At 34.2% G+C, this 24,238-nt stretch overlaps 1 protein-coding gene across 22 annotated transcripts in view; it reads left to right on the plus strand.

The window, feature by feature from the left end:
* C2CD5 (C2 calcium dependent domain containing 5) overlaps positions 1-24,238 on the plus strand; it is a 96,024-nt gene that overhangs the window by 21,324 nt on the left and 50,462 nt on the right. For 5 of the 22 annotated variants that reach the window (XM_084877183.1, XM_084877165.1, XM_084877173.1 and 2 more), the window contains exons 8-10: positions 5,972-6,123; positions 12,713-12,798; positions 19,710-19,818. In XM_084877183.1, coding sequence (XP_084733309.1) covers positions 5,972-6,123; positions 12,713-12,798; positions 19,710-19,818 — 347 coding nt within the window. Of the gene's footprint in view, positions 1-4,862; positions 4,988-5,971; positions 6,124-12,712; positions 12,799-13,398; positions 13,432-19,709; positions 19,819-22,775; positions 22,842-24,238 lie in introns of all 22 variants that reach the window. The other 17 variants (XM_084877163.1, XM_084877184.1, XM_084877179.1 and 14 more) reach the window with 7 other exon arrangements.

Genomic DNA, 24,238 nt, shown 5'->3' on the forward strand with positions numbered 1-24,238 from the left:
GCGCACTGTTACATTCCCTGAGAGGGTCCCAGATTGCAAGAGGGTGCAGGCCAGGCTAAGGGACCCCACCGGTGCACAAATCTGTGCAACGGTCCTATAGTATATAAATAAAAGGCCAGGTATTTCAGGCACTAGCGATATAGTGTCTATCTTTATTTACTAAAAAAAGGAGTTTGTTGATCCTATCTAAAGGGGTTTAGGCTCACACATTTAAAAAAAAAAAAGTGTAATTCAAGAAAACAACTTTGTTGGCTGGATTCAGCCTGTCATCATTCAAAAAAGTCTATTTGTAATAGACTTTCTGTCATAATGATTGGGTGAGAGAGATGATTCTGTTGGAGACTAGAAATGCTGACTATTCTGTGCAGCAAGGGACAACTCTTCCTTATGAAAACTTTTTCCATCCTAAATGCCAATAGTACTTCCAATTACAATCACTGATCTAGAGAGTCTTTCAAGGATCAGCAAACTTTTTGTAAATAACCAGAAGGTTCAGGTAAATAATTTAATCTTTGCCAACAGCAGCTTCTCAACTCAGCTACTATCCTGGGAAAGCAACCATCAACAGTATGCAAATTAATGAGTATGGTTGTGTTCAATAAAACTTTCTTCCTCACAAAACTGATGGCAGGATGGATTTGGCCTGTGTTTGGTTTGCTGACCCCTTTCCTGTATCATCAGAGTCAGAATTCTGTAGTTAGAAACCTGAAATGTTTTCTAGTTCAGCAGTAGTCAAGAGAGGTTAACTAGAAAACAATCACAATCTTTTTAAAAAAAATCATTTTTTTTTTTTTTAATTTTAGTTTTTTAAATTGATTTTAGAGGGAGAAAGAGAGAAATAGCAATGATGAGAATCATTGATTGGCTGACTCCTGCATGCCCCCTGCTGGGGATCAAACACAATGCGGCGTGTGCCCAGCTAAAACAATTTAAAAACATTTTTTAAAAAATATATTTTTATTGATTTCAGAGAGGAAGGGAGAGGGAGAGTTAGACACATCAATGATGAGAGAAAATCATCGATTGGCTGCCTCCTGCACGCCATACCCTGGGGATCGAGCAGCAACCCAGGTATGTGCCCTTAGCAGGAATCCAACCTGGGATGCTTCAGTCCACAGGCCAACGCTCTATCCACTGAGCCAAACTGGCCAGGACCTAAAACACTATCTTTTTAAAAAACAATTTCCCCTTTATCTTAAGTTTATTCTTTTTATTTCTTTCTTTCTGCTGGCCTTTAGTTAATCCAGATTAAATTTTTGCACAAGAGAGGGAGCACATATATTGCCTTATTTTGTTTGGAAATACATTGCAAATAATTCACTCTACAGCAAATTCACTCTTTCATTTTATTTCAGAACTATTTGAAATAAAATGAAAGAGTGAATTTGCTTTATATTCTACTTAAAATGTTGTGTCTTAAAAATATATCAATTGCCTGCTACTTCAGGGGAAGTCAAATTGCAGGGGTAGATTTTTGGGGGAATTTGGAATTCAGGTGTTTTTTTCTTCTCCTCTTTGCAAATTTAAGTAAGGACCTGGTTCCTTCCTCCTCCTGCCACCCTCCCTCTTTATCTACACTGCCTTCAGGGGTCTGGCTTGTGCATCTGTGATTTCTGAAGTTTTCCTCCTTTCACTAACTTAATGGAAAGAGAAAGCTACAGTACCTGTTAGTGTCTTAAAATTATGTATGAGTACTAGGGGAATATATTTTATCTGCATCCAGGAAGTGTTTCAATAATGTAAATCTTCTGGGATTATGTACGTTTTCTCTTTCTAATTTTGTTGTAGCCATTTGCCTTAAATTGTCAAATATTCATGGAGAATTTAAGTTGCTTCATTAAGATTTTTCTGTAAGACATCTTACTATTAAGTCATGTTGTTTTACCCCCCCCTCAAAAAACCCCTCAATACTCAGAATGCTTTATTTCAACTAGCTTCTTTTGTATTTTTGATAATGAGTCAATTTGAGTGCTAGCTTAAAGTTGTTTTATGATTCAGTTGATTATAATTATTCTGGTATTTAATTATAACATTGTTGATTCTAGATGAGAATTTAATAAAAGATAGTTTGGATTATGTTCCTGCGTGAATGGATTTGATATTAGAAGTGCCACTAGGGTATTATAGAAAGGCAGCCTTTCATGCAAAGAGATTGTTACAAATTAGAACTCCGAAAATACATTATGATGATGCTTCAGTGTATTTGAGTTTTTAATGTGATATCATAATTTGAACATTTATAATGCTCATTTTATTTTATTTTACCTTTATTAATGTGTGTTCTACTCCATAATTTTTTTTTCTTTTAGATGTTCAATGTAATATACAATGTAAATCTTTTTTGTTTCCTAGTTGAGTTATCTTGATGGTACAAAGTGTAATTAAATATGATTTATTACTTCTCTACTTCAGAAAAAAAATACTAAGAGATTTTAGCCATAATTTCTCCTCTGTATGACACTGATTCTTAGACTTTCTTGTTTTGTTTTGTTAATCAGCACCCGAGAACATTTTTTCCATTGTTTCTTTTTTTATAGAGTGGAAGGGAGGGAAGGCGACAGAGCAGAGAGAGAAAGAGAAAGAGAACGAGCGAGAGAGAGAAACATTGATGTGAGAGAGACACATCAATTGGCTGCCTCCTGCACAGGACCTGACTGGGGCTGGATCCAGTCTACAATCCAGGCACATGCCTTTGACTGGGAATTGAACTCAAGACCTTTCTGTGCATGGGGTGACTCTGTCATGACTGAACCACACCATCCAGGGCTGATTCTTATAAGACTTCTTAACTTTATTAGTCATTTCAACAGAGAAAGAAAAAAAAACAACCAAAAACCTCACTCAGTTTGTATACAAATAAATCATCGTTGAGATGTTTGATTTTTATTACCGTTTCCCCGAAAATAAGACAATGTCTTATATTAATTTTTGCTCCCAAAGATGCACTAGGTTTTATTTTCAGGGGATGTCTTATTTTTCCATGAAGAAGAATACGGTACACATTTATTGTTAAATGAAAATAAAGGAAATTTATTACCTGTATACGGTATGGTAGTACGGTAGTTGTCAACACAAACCAGACAAACTGTGAACCTACAGTATCAAGAATTTACTCATTTATTCAATGACAATCATGTAATCATCTTCTGGAACATCATCATAACAACCCAATTCCTGAATTTCCTGGTGAATTTCTTGTGACTCCATTTCTTTCAGAATCAGTGGACCAAATCTCTCATGTTTAGCCTAGGCCTTATTTTCGGGGGGATGCCTTATATTTCACTCAGAAGGAAACCTGTAAGTAGGTCTTATTTTCGGAGGATGTCTTATTTTCGGGGAAACACGGTAGTTATATTAAACACATTTTAAATTTAAACTAGCAACAAAAGCAAACAATTGTCCTGTTGTAAAATCAGTGATATTTCCAGAAAGTAGTCTGTAGACCATTATTGTCAATTAATGATAGCTTATGTTTGAACCTTGAAAAATTGTGATTGTTGGGAGTGTCTATGGGGCAATGCTAAAGAAAAAGAGATGCCAGGAAAAGTTGGGCTCTTGGCCTGCTTTTAATTTGAATTCTAAAAAAAATTATGATATGATTGCCTTAGCTGGTTTGGCTCAGTGGATAGAGCGCTGGCCCACAGACCGAAGGTCCCAGGTTTGATTCAGGTCAAGTGCACGTACTTTGGTTGTAAGCTTGATCCCTGGCCCTGGTCAGGGAGTGTGCAGGAGGCAACCAATTCTTGTGTCTTCTCACATCTGTGTTTTTCTCTGTCTCTCCCCCTCCCTTCCACTCTCTCCAAAAAAAAAAAAAATCAGTGGAAAAATATCCTTGAGTGAGGAGTAACAAGAACAAAAAATTAAAATTAAAATCTGGATATATGATAATTTTTAGAGAAAATATAATGATTATTTTCACCTTATTATACATAAGCAAAGGCATTGCATAGTGAAATAATTGCCAATATGAAGTTAGAAATTTTAGTTCTGTAATATACTTTATTTTGAAATGTTGTACATGAATATACATCTGTGTATCTGATCTAAATATGTTCATACATGTGCATGATGTGGTCTATTGCAGGATATAAGTTGATATCTTATATTTCAATTCAGAATGTAGTTTAATCTATTTTAAGTTTAAATAATTTGTTTGAGAGAGCTAGACAAAAATAATTTACATTGCTTTATTACTGTGTTTTTAAAAACGGTGTTTCTTTGTTTTGTTTGGTACCCAGTATAACTTTTAAGTTTAAGCTATTATATATACTTGATATGCTAAAATAGGCAATGTTTATATTGGCTTATAGCCATTTACTTCAGTTGTTTCTCTTTATGGTGTCATTTTTCTTATTCTTAAGTATCCTTATCTCAAGATTCTAGACAGAAATAGGTTTGTTAGTTAGACTTTATTTATGGAAAATATAGTTAATTATATCAGCAATTATTTATATATCAGTTTAAAAAATAATATAAGAACTTTATAGACTTTCCACTTTTATGGGTATTTTCTTCCTAAAATTCTGTGATCAAAATAATAACAAACATTTTAGAGCAGCTTTAATCTAAATCTTAGTCTTTTTCAGAAATTTAATTCCACTGACAATTCTACCTGCTATCTTTTGTATTCACAGTCCTAATTTATAAATCTGATCCTTTAAAACTATAATTATATCCTAATGAATTAATAAATATTTAGCTATTTTTAAAACATTTCAGCTTGGTTTTTTTTGTATGCTAGGGATTAAAAAAATAATTCCTCTCCCCTAACTAAAGCTCCTTTGAAATTATTTTAACAAAACTTTGCTATCTGTTGTATGTATTGTTTTCTTTTCTTCCACTTTGACCACAAATTCCCCCAGGTCTCCGCTGGTTCATCCTCCAAGCCATGGATGCCGCTCGACTCACAACAGCCCAATTCACACTGCTACTGGCTCACGACTTACTCAGAACTTCTCTGTGTCTGTTCCCACTCTCATCTATACTGGTACGAGACTGCTCAGACTCCAGAGCTGGGGAAGGCAGGCCACAGGCAGAGTGGCTGCAGAGGGCAGGCAGGCAGGTAGTGTAGGCAGGTACCACAAGTCTTGGCTTCTTCCTTTTCTCACTCAAAGTCCAGTTGCAGTGAAGAAATCCTGTATTTAGCCTCCATAGAGGCTGTAACTACATGGAATTGAAAATGTTCTTCCAGTTTCCAAAGTCTCTTCCATAGGTCTTCTAACAACCCTGGGTTCTGGATGCACTCCGTGCATTTTTTTTGGAGAATCTTCCAGTATGTATTTTTGCAATTAAACTACATTTGATTAGAATAAAAATTGATGATTGGATTCTAAACAAAATAGCTACCAAAACTTCCGATTTGCTTATGTTCTTTATGCACAAAACTTGTGACAGTAGGGTCTGTTTTATTCTGTGGAAGAGAGCTTTTGGAAAAGAGGTAAGCAACTATGTTGCATAAATGCAATGATTTTTTGTAGCTGTATTCGTTTCCTCTCTGCTCTATTTTTAGCTGTGGCACTCTTGATGCTATAGGATAAGGAAACATCTTTCTTTTGATGATATCTGTGTGTGCAAATATAGAAACAGTTGTGAATATTTACACACACCATTTGCAGTCATCATTGTTTGGTAACTTAAAAAAGAGCATTGTTTATTTGAAAGTATTTTCAGTCATGTATTTATTCTTTTTGTTTCTTTCTCCTTTTAATATTTTTTACCCCCCTTAGTCTGTCATTTCATGCTTTTTTGCTTTTTTACTTGGCTTATTACTGTTTCAATGCAGATAATTATTTATTTGAAGAATGATGAATGGTTAAACAGCAGTTGATTGACTTTGGCCTCATACCCAGCTCCACACTTAAGAAATGACTGCTGGCCCTGCCCCAATATTTCCTGGTGTTTGGATCATGCTGCCTTCCATCAAGTCCTTTGGCACATGATTGTTTAATATTTCTCCACCTTCTTCTGGCAGGATTCCCTTCAATGAAGATCCCAACCCCAATACTCACTCATCAGGACCCTCCACCCCTCTGAAAAACCAAACTTATTCCTTTTCACCTTCCAAGTCCTACAGCCGACAGTCCTCTTCTTCTGACACAGATTTGAGTTTGACACCCAAGACTGGTAAGGCGCTTCCACCCACCTTTTATTTTTTTCTATTTTTTCTTTTTCAGATTTGTTTCTGTTTCTTGTTAGCTTTCCATCCAAGCCTTTTCTCCTGTTTTTTGGCAGTTAAGGTTAAAGGTAATGTGAACAGTGATCATTTTCAGTACTAGAATTAAAATACGAAGATTTTGTATAGTTCAGAAATCAACATTTTATTCATTTAGTCACAGTGTAGCTATGAAGTCCAGGATTTATTTTTGCAGTCTATATTTTTCATTTCATGCTCAAGAAAGAGAAATAACATCTGAAAGCATTTGAATAAAAGGGAACACTATTAGTTGCAGTTGAATTCCTCATGCAGTATAAACATTTTGAATTCATGTTTTCTGTCTATTTTGGAATATATTTATAAAGATTCTATTATGAAAAAAATCTTAAGGACATCTAATATGGTTATTTTGGAATACATGCACCTATCAACTTTTTGTTCTTTAAAATGTTTTTTTCTTGTCTCAATTTCTAGATTAGAAAATAGCAGTTTTTTTTTTACTTATTCTTGCATATATCTCAATGTATGAAATTTATTGGGTCGGCAACTAAGTAATTGCGGATTTTTTAAAGAAAATCAAAGACAATTCTTTCATGGAACTAAATAACTTTATTCTGTAATGTATTGCCCATTTTGATCAATGACCTTTTGCCATCTTTCAGGCAGCATCATAATCCCACGTTCAAAAAACTTCTGGTTTTTATTAGCAAAAAACTGAATCAGGTACGATTTGACATCATCATCATTATTGAAATTTTTACCATTCAAGGAGTTTTGTAAAGATCGAAACAAAAAGTAATCAGATGGTGCAAGGTCAGGACTATATGGTGGATGTGGCAAAACATCCCAACCAAGCTCCATTAATTTTTGCCGAGTGACCAAAGATGTGTGTGGCCTTGCATTGTCATGATGGAATACAACACCTTTTCGATTTGTCAATTCGGGCCGCTTTTCTTCAACTGCATTGTTTAATTTCGTTAGTTGTTCAATGTAGACATCAGAATTGATCGTTCGGTTGGGTGGTAGGAGTTCAAAGTAGACAATTCCTTTGTAATCCCACCAAACTGATAACAAAACCTTCTTTTGATGAATATCAGCTTTTGATGTTGTTTGAGTTGGTTCACCTGGCCTGCTCCACGATCTTTTCCACTTGATATTGTTGTAAACAACCCATTTTTCATCGCCAGTTATCAGTCGTTTTAAAAATGGATCATTTTCATTACGTTTCTTTAGCAAATCGCAGCTGCTAATGCGTTGCGTTAACTGTGATTCTTTCAGTTCGTGAGGAACCCATGTATCGAGTTTTTGAACATAGCCAAGTTGTTTTAAGTGATTTTCAATGCATGTATGTGATACATGAAGCTTCTCTGCAATCTCACGTGTTGTACTGTGACAGTCTGAATTGATTATTGCTTTGATTAGGGCGTCATCAACTTCAACTGGACGACCAGAGCGTTTTTCATCTTTGAGTGAAAAATCACCAGAACGAAATTTGGCAAACCAATTTTGACACTGCCGTTCTTTTAAGGCTTCGTCACCATAAACAGCACATAACTTTTTATGAGCTTGCGATGCGTTTTCCCTTTGCGGAAATAAAAAAGCAAAATATGACGAAAATGTTCCTTTTGATTTTCCATTTTTCAACGAACGCCAAATGAAAACTACAAAACAGATCAAAAAACTTTTTTTACTGGTTAACAGCTGAATAGCCAACTATCAAATAACAAAATGTGTTTTACATTTGTACTATGTCTGCAAACCTAAAAATTCAACTGAAGCATATATGTGTGAAACCCGCAATTACTTAGCTGCCGACCCAATATAATTTTTCTGTCTCCTATGTGTATTTTGATAATTTGAGATTTTCTGAATACGTTTTATGACAAAAATTGACTAAAAATTAAATTGTTCCTTACTACATAAAATAGAATTAACTTAATCATTAAATTATTTTTCTTGAGAAAAAGAAAAATAAATTAAAACATTTAAAAGTTAATAGTTTACGATTTTTGTAAATATTTTTGTCTGGCAATTTCTTGCCAGGTTAATGAAAACATTTTGTATAGTTCTTTTTAATTTATTTTGAATAACCTTATTTTCATGGTAGCCAAGAAATTTATAAAATGACCTGATTTTATGAAGGCAATTTAAAGAAATCTAATTCCAGAACCAATACTACTTCCAAAGTAAAAAAGGTTATTAAAAAAAGGCCTGTAGTTTTAATATCTACTTTTATAAATGTAGTCATTTATATGAGCACCTAATTCTTTAAAAAGAGTATCTGTATTTTTACATATACACTAGAGGCCCGATACACAGATTCATGCACCGGTGGGGTCCCTCGGCCTGGCCTGTGGGGATCAGGCCAAAATCAGCTCTCTGACATCCTCTGAGGGGCCCCAAATTATGAGTGTGCAGGCCAGGCCGAGGGACCCCATCGGTGCACTATCGGGGCCAGGGAGGGAACTTAGGAGGGCTCCACGCATGTCCGGCTAGGCCCCAGAAGCAAGCTAACCTACCAGTCAGAGAGAGAGAGCATCTGCCCCTTGGTAGTCAGTGCACATCAGAGCGACTGGCTGATTTGTTGAATAAACAGTCGGACACTTAGCATATTAGGCTTTTATTATATAGGATAATTATGACTGACATCCAAAAATAATTGATAATTTGATAGTAATCTTAACCATATTCATGTTAAGCAAATTAACATGATTTGTAGCATCTTAACCATATTCACGGAACCATTCAAATAGTGCTTTAATTTAAAAAAAACACACATTTATTTATTAAATTGATTGGGGTGACATTGGTCAACATGAACATATAGGTTTCAAGCATGTGTTTCTATGATATAGTATCTTCAAATAGTGGTTTACTTTGTTTTTTACTGAAGAATGAAATTCTGGCCTTGAATTCATGACAATCAAAACAAGAAAGACTACCCTAGCCAGTTTGGCTCAGTGGATAGAATGTCTGTTTATGGACTGAAGGGTCCTGGGTTCGATCCCAGTCCAGGGCACATGCCCGGGTTGCGGGCTTGATTCCCAATAGGGGGCGTGCAGGAGTCAGCCAATCAATGATTCTCTCTCATCATTGATGTTTTTATCTCTTGACCTCTCCCTTCCTCTCAAATCAGTAAAAATACATTTAAAAAACAAATTAAAACAAAACAAAACAAGAAAGACTTAGGATAGTATTTGAAGAATAAGGTTTCTTAAAAATATTTTAAAAACTGTTTAGTTGCTATTTATTTGTGTATTCCAGGCCACTTTTTAATATTATCTTTAATTTTTGAAAATATTTCCTTGATCTTTCTGTTTCTTTTTCTTTAGTTTACCATAAAGTCCAAGACTAAAGAAGATTGTCAAGTAATACATTAACTGAACTAATCTATTCTCTTAGCTTTCTAGTTTGCAGTCAGTTGTATTATCAAATGAAAATATTTTTGTATTTTATTTTCTAGCTCCAACTTTTTAGTTTTTAAAATTTATTTATAATAGAGGTTTTCTCATATATTTCTATATTTATAAGCTACCTCTAAATTAATTATTTTGTTCTGCCTATAATTATTCACTACCTCAGTAGCATATTTATAGGATATTAGTCAATTTTAGTCCTTTGGCTTTATCATGATTCCCTGAATATCTTCAAATATTCCTGAGGAGCATTCTCATTTCTTGTGGAATTTTTAAATGATAAATATGATTGCTTTAAAATCTCTAAAACTGTAATTCAGTATCTATTTCATAATTTTCTGTCTCCTAATTTACCTATATTCAAAATCAGTCTCCTGAAAAATAGGATAGATAAGCTGGTTACTATTGACTTATTATATGTAAACTGGGGAGCCAAAAATAAAATTAAGTTAATAAACCTTAGACTGCAAAATTCCCCCCCCCCCCCAATTCATAATTAAAGTTATTACTTGTTTTTCAGGTAGGTCTTATTTTTAAAAAAATTTATATTGATTTATTTCAGTTGATTCAAATTTGTGACATTTAATAAGATTTTATTTTCATGCTTTTCCCAAATACTCAACTAGTCACAATGGAATTTTAGAATGCTAGTGTTAGGATACTGACTTGACACCTAACTAAAGCTCAATTTTACTTTTTTTAGTCAGGCTTTTAATCATGTAAAAAATGGTATTTGACCCCTAGGAACCCAAATCTTTGTAAATGCAAATAGTACTATGGTCAAATTTGAGTATTTAAAATTTTAGAAGAGAAAGAAAAGTATTAACATCTTGAAGCTGGACAGAAATAATATTTGTTTACTTAAGATGAATAATGGCAACTGCTTAATGTGGCACTATTAAAATTTTCAATTTAAATACTCATAGGGATATGTTTTTGTTTTTGTTTTTTTTAGTAATATTTGAAGAGCTGTACTTTACCACTTTAAATAAGTGTTTCTATTCGAGGCAACAAATTTCTGGCTTTAAAATTTGTTAGATGCAGTACATTTTAATCATACACTTTCTTATGCAAAGAAGGCAGGTAATTTAAGTGTTTTAAAGAAATCAACTAAAAGTTATTAGAATGGCATAAAATCTTACGTTAGTAATTTAAAAATATTAAAGAATGCAAAGTTTGTAAAGGTTTTGTTAAATTTTAGACTATGCCTTCTATTTATGTTATGTTGGGTATATGTCTTGCTAATGACATCATAAACTTAGTGTAATTTGTGTATGCATTTTAAAATTCATTTTTACTGTTAAGTTTTGGTTCATCATTGTTTTCCTTATCCTGCATTTTCTGTTCATCTTCTGAATCTACATCTTTTTCTCCGCTACTTTCCTCCACAGCACCTTACCCACAGGGTTCTAGGATTTTCCTGTATCCCAGCTCCCCCTCTCTCTCTTGTGGTTCCCTTCATCTTAAAAAGTCCTGTCTCCTCCTCTCGGAATCTAGCCTCCCCCCTCATCACTCTAGCCTTGTCAGCCCCGTTCTGAGGAAAAGTGTTTCTTTCAGTGACGAGCTGCTCCTGAATGCTTCTGGTAGGATCACCTTAATGTCAGCTTTTTAATCCCTTTATTTCGAATCATTTTTGATACTACAAAGAAGTAGTGGGTATTTTATGCAGGATGTACTTTTTATTTTCTTATTGTTAGACAGATTTAAGTGATTAGCATTATCACAAGGACATGATTGAAGATTATTTGATAATTATGAATATTCTGCTAAAATTATTTTTATATTTCAAAGTATTATATTCTAAGGACTTAGGTAGACATATTTCCAATTATTACTAGGTTCTTATTACTAGATTGTCTGTTTTACTTTCTTTCCCTTCATACCAACTCTATTCACATTGGACCTGTACCATCATGTTGCTAAACCATATGGTTACATTAGTAAATTATTCTGTTTGAATCAGTTTAAGTCTCGTTTTGGTAATATTATTTCATTTTCCATTTTTTATGTCCATTGCTTTAATTTTTAAGTTATTCTGCTGTATTTTTTATATTTCATTTACCTCTACAAACTTATATTTTCTTTTATGGTTTTCAATATGCTTCATGTAAAGAGCTTAGTTTAATTTCTATGTTTAGTATTGTATAGTCTCTAAGAATCATGTTTAGGTTACTACAAGGACAATAAATTTCCTTAAAAAAAAAAAAGAATAGAATGGGACTATACATATGCTAACATTGTTTCCTTATCCAAGAACAGCTAAAAATGTAAAAGTTATTGTAGTGACTATGATGATATGTTTCTTCAGTTCAAATGGTGGGATTGAACTAGTGACTCTAGTTTGTAGAGAACTGGCTTCTCACCTGTCCCCTGCTATCTATAATTCTTTTACCATAGTTGATCTTTTGGTATTATCAAAAGAATAAAATAAGGTAGGGAAAGAAACTTAAAATTAAGCCTTTAAAAATACATCTAAGAAATTGTGAAATATAATTCTTTCATGCATAACGACATAACATTTGTGATGTGTCTATTACATGTTTGTGATTTTTAGTTTTTTAAAAATTTTATGTTGATTTTTGCAAATGAGTGTGGAAAACTATGGATATTAATACTGTTTTGACATTAATGTTATGTTTAGAAATGGAATTTATTAGAAAACACATTCGACTATATTTCAAAATTACCCTGAAATTCATGCTCTTTAGAGAATTTTAGAATATTTTAAGTAAGGACAATTAGTACTTTTCTTTTTATACTTAATTTTAGACAAACATTTTATATTTCTCAAATTTAGTATTCTTAAATTGTTAGCATAAATAATTGGTATTATCATGATTATATTTTATTGGAAGATTCATTTTAAAAAATTGAATATTATGCAAAAATTTAATACCTTAAATTAATTTAAAAATAATTTATAGAACAAATTAAGTCTAAAACTAGTTGTGATCTGTAGAATGTTGACATATTGCTTCTCAAGTGAACTTGCTGAATAAAATATGTGTTTACTCGCCTCAAATACTTTTAAATGTTTAGATCATTTAAACAGATTTTGACTCATGATATTTATGAAGATGAATGCAATTAATCTTTCTGCTTCTATAGTTGTTTTTGTTATTTATGTACTGATGTTCTGTAGGAATGGGAAGTGGTAGTGCTGGAAAAGAAGGGGGGCCATTTAAAGCTCTTTTAAGACAACAGACGCAGTCAGCATTGGAACAGAGGGTAAGATTCACTCAACATTCTTTATTTTTACACTGTTGATGTGATTGTATTATCAATCTAACATGCACTTCTAACTTATTTCCATACTGATTTTGGTTACGTATCTGAAATATTGTAATTTCAAAGTCTAGGCTGTATTTAAGATATATAGTGATTTGTTGATGTATAATAACTTTTAATTTGGAAAAATTGTATAACTAATTGTGTTTTATCCTCCAGTCTCCTACTAGAAATAGTCTAGTTGCAAATATTCATTGAAGGTGAAATTATTCCTAATTTTATGTTAAAATTATAATATATGAAAAGAAATAATAGATTTTTCCTGGAAAAAAGTTAGTTTTAAATATTAAAAGTATATTAAAATTTTTATTTGCTGAAATTATTTTTATTACTGGCCAATCTCTTTAGTGTAAGAAATGCACAGATTTTATATTTCTCTAGATTAACATAAATAATGTGGTTGTTCAGTATTTGAGTACATTTCTTTAAAATATTATACTTAACATTTTATTGAATATGTTAAATGGAAAAATGAGTAGTTAAGTTATTGGATGATTTTTCTCTTTTCATTTTTATTTTTTTATAAACCTCAATGCTAAGGGAGGATCGCCTCATAGGTTCTGTAGAAGGCGGGTATGTTCCTAAAACATGTGTGAGAGCCTATTTCTTGTAGTTTTTCTAGTTTTAATCTTGATCATTTAAGTTTTGTTTATGCTTTTAACACATGTTGCCAGCTTTTTTTCTTTTCATAATGCAAAGTTTTGTTTTTTTTTTAATTTAATAGCAGTATGAGGCTGTTTTTGTTTTCTTTTTTCTACTTAACTAATACTGTGCATGATTTTATGTCCTGTCAGTTATTTTAAGGCACAGTTCCATAGCTCTCATCATGTCTGATTTACAGAATGTCTTTCACATGCTCCGTTTTACACTAGCATTAAAAAAAAAAGCTGTAATATAGCAAATACTTATAAAAGGATGCACTTTATAAAACAGAGGTGTGTTTTTTCCTCCTAGAGGTTGGCCTTTTGATAATACTTGTGTTTTTCAGATTGACTTTCTTTGCTTGTGCTGAGAGTATCTGTATATGCACTATTTGCCTTTTATTCATTTTTTATTTAAAAAAAATATATTTTATTGATTTATACAGAGAGGAAGGGAAAGGGATAGAGAATTAGAAATATTGATCAGCTGCCTCCTACATGTCCCGTACTGGGGATGTGCCCACAATCAAGGTACATGCCCCTGACTGGAATCGAACCTGGGACCCTTTAGTCCACAGGCTGACGCTCTATCCACTGAGCCAAACCAGTTAGGGCTCTGTTTGCCTTTTAGACCGGTTGGAGAGAATAGACCTGAACTAAACAGAGTGATGAGACTTTAGCTGTACCCAGTTCTTGGCTTTATGCCCTACTAAGCAGCAATTGCCTTTCAGCTATTCTCATAGTTTGCAGGCACAAAAAGCCCACCTAAATATTCAAAGCACCCATTTGAAAGAAATTTAGAAAATGACTAAAAAGATGGAGAAGAAGGCCAGAGTGAAGGTGTGTGTGTCCCCTTATCATTTTTTAGTGCAGAATGCTCTTACTTCCACCCATCCAATTTTGTATTTTCTACAGTCCCTTTCACTAGGATTATGTCCTGTAATCTAATTATTCTAGAATTCATAGGAACAGAAAAACTTGGGTTGCCTTGATGTTGATATAACGAGATTTTGCCTATATGTTGTACCTGTGACTTTACTCTCTGTACTAAGAACTTTTAAAAGCATTCTATATAATAAAGAGGTAATATGCAAATTGACTGTAACACCCTCACAAGATGGCTGCCTGCAACCAGGCTGGCAGGGGGGTTAGTGAGGGACAACCAAATGACTGAACAAGCAGGTTGTGTGGGGCGACCAGGCTGGTATGGGGGTTAGTGAGGGATGACTGAATAACTGAATAGCAGGCTGTGTGGGGTGACCAGGTTGGTGGGGGGGCGGCTGTGAGGGGTGACCAGGTCAGTAGGGGGGCAGTTGGAAGCAACCAGGCTGGCAGGAGAGGTAGTTAGGGGTGACCAGGCCGGCAGGGATGGCAGTTGGGAGCGACCAGGCCAGCATGGGGGGAGTAAGGGGCCACCAAGCTGGTGGGGGGTAGTTAGGGGTGACCAGGCTGGAGGGGGAGTGCATTTGGGGGTGACCAGGCCAGCAGGGGGGGCAGTTAGGGGCAACCAGTCTGCCAGGGGGGCAGTTAGGGGCAATTAGGCCAGCATGCAAAAGCAGTGAGAGACAATCAGGCTGGCAGGGGGTAAGCAATTAGAAGCGACCAGGCAGGCAGGCTGGTGAGCGATTAAGAGCCAGAGTTCCTGGATTGTGAGAGGGATGGCCCTAGGATTGGGCCTGAACTGGCAGTCCGTTATCCCCCAAGGAATCCCGGATTAGAGAGGTGCAGGCTGGGCTGAGGGCACCCTTTTTTCCATGCATAAATTTCGTGCACAGGCCCTCCCTTGCCAGCCTGGTCACCCCTAACTGCCCTCTCCTGCAGACCTGGTTCCCCCCAACTGCCCTCCCCTGCAGGCTGGTCATCTCCAACCTCCCTCACCTGCAGGCCTGGTCACCCTTAATTGCCCTCCCCTGCAGGCCTGCTCTCCCCCCTCCCCCCAACTGCCCTCCCTTACAGGCCTTGTTCCCCCCCCAACTGACTTCCCCTGTAGGCTTGTCACTCTCAATTGCCCTCCTTTGCCATCACGGTCACCCCAACTGCCCTCCCTTGCATACCTGGAACTTCCCAACTACCCTCCCCTGCAGGCCTGGTCGCCCCCAACTGCCCTCCCATGCAGGCCATCTTGTGGCGGCCATCTTGTGGCGGCCATCTTGTGGCGGCCATCTTGTGGCGGCCATCTTGTGGCGGCCATCTTGTGGCGGCCATCTTGTGGCGGCCATCTTGTGGCGGCCATCTTGTGTCCACATGGGGGCAACCATCTTGTGTGTTGGAGTGATGGTCAATTTGCATATTACCTCTTTATAGAATAAGTTGACAAGATCTTGGAAACAGGTGTCAGATTACTGGGAGATGATGAGAAATAGAATTTAAAGTTTTATTTAGATTTAGGTTTTGCCTATGAACTATTTGATGTAAGGCAAATAGATATATATTTCAATATAACTCTTCTTTCACCTATAAGAAAAATAAAATCACTCTGTTGATTCTGGGATGTTTATTTTTTTTCAGTAAAGAAACTTAGTTAACTTAGTTTGACCTTGTGTTTTTTAAACATATTTTACCATTGAATCTTCCATTTAAATATGTTTTAGTGAGTAACACATTTTGGGGAAACATTGATAAGAGCAAACTTATTTGATAAATTATGATTTTTTTTTTTAGAAATGGAGGTAAAATTATATAATAAATCATAGGAATCTGGCATGAAGTTTTATGTCTAGAAAGTTTACTCTGGTCTCTTAGGATAATAAAAATAACATATGTTTTTAAAATAAGCTATTTAAGCATCTAAGAAAAATCTTATTTAAATCTTAAAAGAGATACTCTCTTGTATTCTCAAGATTTTTCAACTAGTCTGTCTTGAGTACATGCTATTAATAGATTTATGCTGCATGCACGTAGCTTATGTCAAAGCAGCAACATATGCAGGCTTATCTAAGTACCAAAGGGCAAGATGTTTTAAATATAAGGACTTTCTAGAGAAAACGTCTCTTACAGTGCCTGGAAGTTTCATCTGAGCAATGAAAGCAGTGTGTGCTTGGGCTGATCTTAAGAAAGCTGTCCTTATGGACTAGAGAACCCATACATTCATCAGGTATAATAATAGACCAGAGATTAAAATCAACTCTTCAACTTAATGTTTTAACCAGAAATAAGAAGACAGATGATGAGATTTGATATTCAGGCCCTCTTGAGCTCAGTTTTTTATTTATTTTTTATTTTTTATTTTTTGTTTCTTTTTAACTTAAAACGTGGATATAATAGTACCTCCTTCTTAGGGTATGGGAACAATTATAAAGGACAGTTTTAGAATACTTTGCACAGGGCTGGCACAGTCCGAGTAATTTATAGCAGCTACTGGTGTTTGAGGTGGAGACGATAGGTGCTGAACCTCAGAGCTACAGGTTGGCTGTAGACATAAGCAGTAATTCTTCTGAGAAGGTTGAATAATAATGCCATTTTCTATACTGTAGGTTAAAGTATGTGTGTTAAAGTGAGTGGGTGTGCTGCGTGCATGAACTGGGACATGCAGGGCAGAGGTGAAGTTGGCCTCTGCCTCTTTGGGCAGCTGTTCCCTTACTTTTTTCTGTTGTGACCCAGAGGCTTTCCTCTCATCCATTTATCCCATCTTCTGAAATTTGGATAGAAGAGTCAAAGAATCTGAAAAAGGGAAAGCATTTAGCTTCATTTTTTCATACCTCAAATCTTATATGCAGATATGCAGATTTAAAAAATATATATGTATATGTATATTTGTTGATTTCAGAGAGAGAGAGAGAGAGAGGAGAGAGGAGAGAGGTCAGTGATGTGAGAAAATCATTGGTCGTCTGCCTCCTGTATGTCCCCTCTCCCCCCACCTCAGGATAGAGCCTGCAACTTGGGCATGTGCCCTTGGCCAGAATCGACCCTTCAGTCCACAGGCCAACACTCTATCCACTAAGCCAGATTGGCTAGGGTTGCAGAAGTTTTTAATATGTGACCTAATTTATTTCTTGTTTTAGAAGGAAGTGCTTTCCATTTGTTTAAAAAACTGGTTTTGTCTTTTGTCCAGAATATTTATAATACAGATGTCCCAAAAAAATGTATACACACTTTGAATAATTATTAATTCCAGCAGGTTAAATTGGAAAAGAAAGAAACATCAATTGAGCTATCAAAAACATGTATGTGTATATATTTTTGGGACACTCTATATTTAAGTGTAAAGAGTAAATTTAAAGGGATTTTTTATATTATGCCTCAGTATTTTGAGGAAATTAAAAACTTGTGTTCTTAAAAATGAAAAAAATTTTTTCCCTAAGAGTTAGCTTATTAGATAAAATACACAAGTTTGTAGTAACACAAGCTTACCTGGACATTTTTACTTAAAACATATATTGAAAAAGTTCAGGGGGCAATAAGAAGGCAGTTTGACTAAATATTTTAAAATACATTTAAGTGAAATTCCCCTTCTGTTTTCTCCCTTGCCTTCCCTTTCCTCTGCTTTTATTTGGGCCAAACCTATCCACTCCTATAGACTGTTTTTTTACTCTTCTTTACATAGCCTAGGCTTTCTTGCTCTTATTAATTTAGAGATTACTTATACATTCTAACTGAATTACCTTTATATATTGTACATACACATGCATATATACATACACACATATATACACATATACATACTACTATATATATTTATTCTGTATCTTCCTGGGTTACTGAGATGTACCAAACTGTTTGCCTTTTGCTGAATGACTCCAATTGCTGTGCTTTGTTAATTATGTTTTGGTGAGTTCGTATTCTCCATCCTTTAAGTTTGTATTCTCCAGTCACTGTTCTTGCTGCTTTTAATGTACCTGCTTCTAGTTGTATTCTGTATCTCTTTATCTTCCAGCGTTTTATTTGCTGTATTTAATCTACTGTGGTCTGGGAAAAGGATACTGAGATTTTAGAATATGTCCCTAAATATTTAAAATTATTATATGCCGTACTGTGAATACGATCAGTAGGGATCTCTTATGAATAAAGTACATAAACTTTAGTACTTGGAACTGTAACAGTTCTTTTACCTGTTGAGAGCATTGTTTTGCTTATTTTCTAGTTCTCAGTTAGGTTCTGAATAGCTGAGGCTACTTGTAAGTGATTTCTGGTTAAGTGAGCTACATTAATCTTGGAGCCAGACAAGTCAGATATTTAGTTCCCTGACCCAAATGCAATTTGTATAATGTGATAGACCTGTGGTCGGCAAACTATGGCTCCTGAGCCTCATATGGCCTTTTGGCCCCTTGAGTGTGGCTCTTCCACAAAATACCATGGCCTGGGCGAGTCTATTTTGAAGAAGTGGCATTAGAAAAAGTTTAAGTTTAAAAAATTTGGCTCTCAAAAGAAATTTCAGTCGTTGTACTGTTGCTATTTGGCTCTGTTGTCTAATGAGTTTGCTGACCACTGTGATAGACCTTTATATTTGGGCAGTTACAGGGGTTCCCTTTCCTTCCTGGGTACTATTTCAATGACTTTCCTTTCTCTACTGTTTTCTTCTTGCATGCTTCTCTTTGTCTCTAAATTGATGAGATTGATATTCTTGAGAGAGAAAGGAAGAATATAGCTTCAAATAACTTATGGAATTGTATTGCCTTCTTTTGCTGTCATCTACTTAAAATACCTTTCTCCTTTCCTTAAAATACATTTATGAACTCACATTTTCTCCTGCCCTCATCTTGATAGAGTAAATAATCACACAGAGCAATTCTCTACAGACCTCAACTTGAAATTTACCATTCTATGTATTTCTTAACCCACAGGGCTCATCCTCTCCCTATATCTCCCTCATTCCCACATTCTTTTAGATCTCTAGCTCCAGGCCTTTGAGTCTTACCAATAGCCTAGACTTGGGGAAAAGCATTAAAGTGAGGGGGAGTCAGTCCCAATAGAAGTAGGTATGGGGTAGAGTGGAATCCCCTCATCTCATTTCGAAGTCTATCAGAATAGGAGATTGAGAGGAAGGAACTCCAAGAACATTTTTCTTACTGGGAATTGATGAAGAGTGCTTGGATTCTGCATATACGAGAAAATGGATTAAAAACTCTAAACATCTAGGAAACTTACATACAAATTGTGTATAATATATGGAATTAAAGGAATGGAATTTATTTCCTTATGTCAGCTTTTTAACAAGCAAGTTTTTTTGTACTTTGTACACTCAGTTATACTTTTTCCTCTTCTTTCTACTAGGAATTTCCATTTTTTACCTTGACTGCATTTCCTCCTGGATTTCTTGTACATGTTGGGGGCGTTGTTAGTGCACGCTCTGTGAAGCTTTTGGATCGTATCCACAATCCTGGTATGTTCTTTAAAAGTTTGTTTTCGATGTTTCATTTATTTAGACTATGATTATTAAAGTTGATTTTTATAGTGCTGTTTTTAAGCCAAATTTATCTGCATGAGAAATGAAAAAGAGTATAAACTGACGCATGTAGCTTTACAATATTTGCACTGACCTTAATTAAAAATAAACTTAAGAAGAAGTATAATTTACTTTTTTTTTTTTTTAATACAAAACACAAATACAAATCTTGATCCACTTTGGCCAAGGGAATCATTAAGTATATTTTGAGTCCTCTTTTTTTTTTTTTTTTAGCCAGGCAGATACAGTTGACCCATTGTGACCATTAAATTAAGGTGTTAATTCTTTTGACTGGCAAAACTTTTTTTATTTTTTCTGACAATAACTCTTTATAGATTGAGTTATTTCCTTATTCCTAAAAGAAATGTTCTTTTAAAATGTAATTATAAACATTGTGTAGAGTACCTAAGAATTAAAAACAAAACTGTCTGGTTCCTTGGATTCTTTTGAGTAGCTATTTGTTCTGTATACAGAACAAGTAAAAATGAAAGCTTACTTCTTTAAGACATGGGCCATCATTATAAAAGAAGAAAAGCTTTGAAGTCCCAGTAATTTCAGGCCCTTGGGTTAGAAATGGTTTGGTGACTTTTCTAAATCCAAAATAAGCATGATAAATGTGGTAGGAACTTTTCGTATGGAATGTGTTCTTGCTTCTTTCTGACAAGATGCCCAATCACTTGTCCAAGGCATTTATTATTTTAATGTCATATCTTAAACTTGAAGTTATATTAATATTCTTATTTGGCATATATACGTATATACTTTTGAAATTTTTAAATTATCACTTCCAGTGATGACCGCTTGAGTCCTGTACTGACATCTATAAAAAGAGTGAAATGCTTTGAAATTATTAATGCCAAACGTTGCATATAATGATTTTGAGAATACATAAAATTACTATTATTTTAAATTAAATACAGTAATCTGTGCCCTGTGGTTTGATGTCAGTTATTTTGAGTTACTAATTACACAGAAACAATGGAATTTTTAGACTCTGAACAAGATTTCAGGGAAGCAATACTAGTTGGGATTATTTATAAAAACTCTAAAGCTAAGTGAATACATCTTTTAAGCATCAGTCTTCATTTTCTTCTATGATTTATTATCTCCCCTCCCAACCCCCCTGTTTCTTATTTTTTGGTCAATTTAAGATCCCCCCCCCCATATAGTATTTGTATATTCTGCAGTAATTAAAGGCAAATTTAGACCGATGCCAGTTTAATGTATTGAGACTTTGAAGACTATGCAAAGTTTATATTTTTGTGTTTAGGAACTTGGATTATTTGGAAAGTGCAAGGAAATACTGGATTTAGATACCTGACATTAATTATATGACCAGGGCTAGTTGCCTGTATTTCTATGGGCCACTGACTCAAAATATTTTGTTAGATTGCACAACTGACATAATAACTTCAAAAATGACATTAGGAATGTATTTAATTATTGGTAATGTGTTTTTATTTGCATTAAAATTTTTTTTTGTTTATTTATTTTTAATTCTCACCCAATGATATTTTTTTTCTATTGGTTTTTAGAAAGAGTGGAAGAGAGGGAAAGACAGAAATATTGATGTGAGATAAACACATTGATTGGTTGCCTCCTGCATGAACTTCGACCAGGGCCCAGGCCAGGAAAGAGCGTGCAACCAAATTACATGCCCTTGACCAGAATCGAACTGAGACCCATCAGTCCTCAGGCTGACGCTTTATCTATTGATTCAAACCAGCTAGGGCTTATTTACATTTTTATTTTTGCTTCCATGTACTCTGAGTAAGTGGTATGTGAGTCTGGGAGAAGAAGTGAAGGTTATTTAAATAAGTTGAAGTAGAGAGCTGTATTTAAAATCATATTTTATACAAAAAACTGCTTTGTAGGATCTGTTGTACTTGTTAGTATATCCTAGCATTGCAAGAAATGTAAGAATCCAGGCCCAGGGAAGAGTATAGGAACCCTTATTAAGAACACATTTTGTATATTGTAATTACTTATTCATTCTTTGTCTTTCTTTTCAGAGTAGTTTTTCAATTCACATATAGAAATTTTAGTTAATAATGGGGCTATTTCCCAAATGATTATGGACATAAACATATAAATGCTTTAATGGTATATAAGTTATATTTTAATTTTGTTTTATCTTCAGTTAAATACAAGTTGTATATTCTAATGGTTCCAATGTTAGTTTGATACAGATATCATATTCTTTTGATTGCTTAATACATCTTTTACACTTTAAAAAAGGAACATTTTCTTAATCTTTAGGCCATTAAATATTTATGAAAACATTTCAATTTATTGAAAGTACCCGAATGTTAAAACAAAACTCTAGATTAGCATCTACCATAATGATAATGTGTTAATTTTATGACTCTGAGTTCATCTGCAGAACTTAGGGTGAATTGAGATACATGTGCTAATGTTAAAAGTGCTGTATTTGCACTCAAATGAATGCTGAGCTATTTTTTTTTTTTTTTTTTTTTTTTTGATTACTGAGTACGGGAAATTTGCATTTCAAACTGAGTGTAGAAGAAAAAAATCTTATTTTAAAACCACTACCACCTGCTAATTCTATGGATTATTATTTTGTAGTTATTTCTTTTGAACTTTTTCCTTTGTTAAGGATTTAGCAAACCAAGTCATACAACAAAGGAACAAATGGGGTGGTTTTAAAAATCAAGGTAATTATACTAAATAATTAAACTTTAGTTAATGTTAGATTATGATAGCATGCTCCTTCTTCTCTTTCTATTTCAACTTCTTATTAACTCTGCTGTCTGTGTTTTTCCAGTTCCTGTCGAGTGGTGTTGTCAATTGTGTTCTTGTTTATAGTTTGTTTTTTTCCCCCCCTACTATTCTGCACCTAAAACTGATCTTCTAATTTGCTGTTTTGAACTCAGCCTTTGTCGGAATTATGGGTAACACAAGATCTTACAAACTGCTAGACTGGAATAGTTTCAATTCAGGTATTTTAATGGTCATTCAGTACTACATATGCTGACAAAAATTATGGCAGCTCAGTGAAGTTTTTAGAAATATTCTAGATTAAATAGGTTTCATATCAATTCAGTCATAAAGATATATTCTTCAGTATATATATTCTAATTCTTATAATTTCCATGGAAATGCAAATATAAAAATGTGTGAACTAAAATGAATTAATCAAAACCATAGAAATACCATAAATTATGAATGATTTTTGTTAGGTGACTGACCATCAGAATAATAACTTTAAAATATGTTATGTTTTGAACATTTTTTTCATATCAGATAAAAATGACACAACCATTAGCTTTATGATTAAGGAAATATTATTAAATATAAGTATTAAATGACTAGCTTGATAATCTTAAAGTATAATTAAACTTCAATCTAGATTTGAATATAATGTGCTTTGTGTTCTACAAATATGATAATGTAACTCTTAGCATTTTTATTTATAATTCTAAAAGTGTTCCAAAATTTGGTAAGAGCAGATTTTGGGGAGATTAACAGCTTTCATAAGCTTTCTCATCCCCCTTCTACATGAGAATATACTTTTTCTTTTTAATTATTTTTACATACAGATATTGTTTGTAGCTTTTAAAGAAACTAAACTAAGATAGCTTTACAGCTGATGATGTGGTTTAAAGTCAAAGCCAGTTCATTTTTCTTTCTTTTCTTTTTTAAAATTAAATTTATTGGGGTGACATTGGTTAGTAGGATCATATAGGTTTCAAGTGTACACTTATATGATACAAGGTCTGTATATTGCACTGCCCACTACGCAAAGTCAAACCATCTTCCATCCTATATATTAGACCTCTACTCTCCACTCCCTCCCCTTCCCTCTGGCAACCACCACACTGTTGTCTGTGTCCACAAGTTCAGTTTTATATCTCACATATGAGTGAAATCATATGGTTCTTAGCTTCTTTTGACTTTCTTATTTTACTTAGAATAATATTTTCGATTTTCCTTTTTGATAAGAATATTCTTTTAATAATACAGATATCTTACATTTTTATGTCATTTACATGTTAGAATTAAACAGTAGAATCATCTTGATTCAATATCAGAAGCTGTTATTTTGCCTAAAGAATCTTTTCAGTTCCTGTGTCAAAAAACAAAAACAAAAACCCAGAAGCTCACCTTTTTAGATAATATCCTATAATCTTTTCAATATTGTAAACTTTCTTTGTTCTTAGGAGTCCAGGATGTAAATTCTGATGTAAGTAATGCATGTTTGACTATGAAGTAACTCATGTTCATCATGCAGATTTACCTAAATTCAGTCTAGTAAACAATCTGATCAGGTCCAACCTTTGCAGATTTAGACTGACATCACTTGGTAAATCTTTAGTGGAATTACCTCTATTGGCTA

The sequence above is a fragment of the Pipistrellus hanaki genome, assembly GCF_964339955.1.
Source record: "Pipistrellus hanaki genome assembly, chromosome: 3".
Taxonomy (NCBI): Eukaryota; Metazoa; Chordata; class Mammalia; order Chiroptera; family Vespertilionidae; genus Pipistrellus; species Pipistrellus hanaki.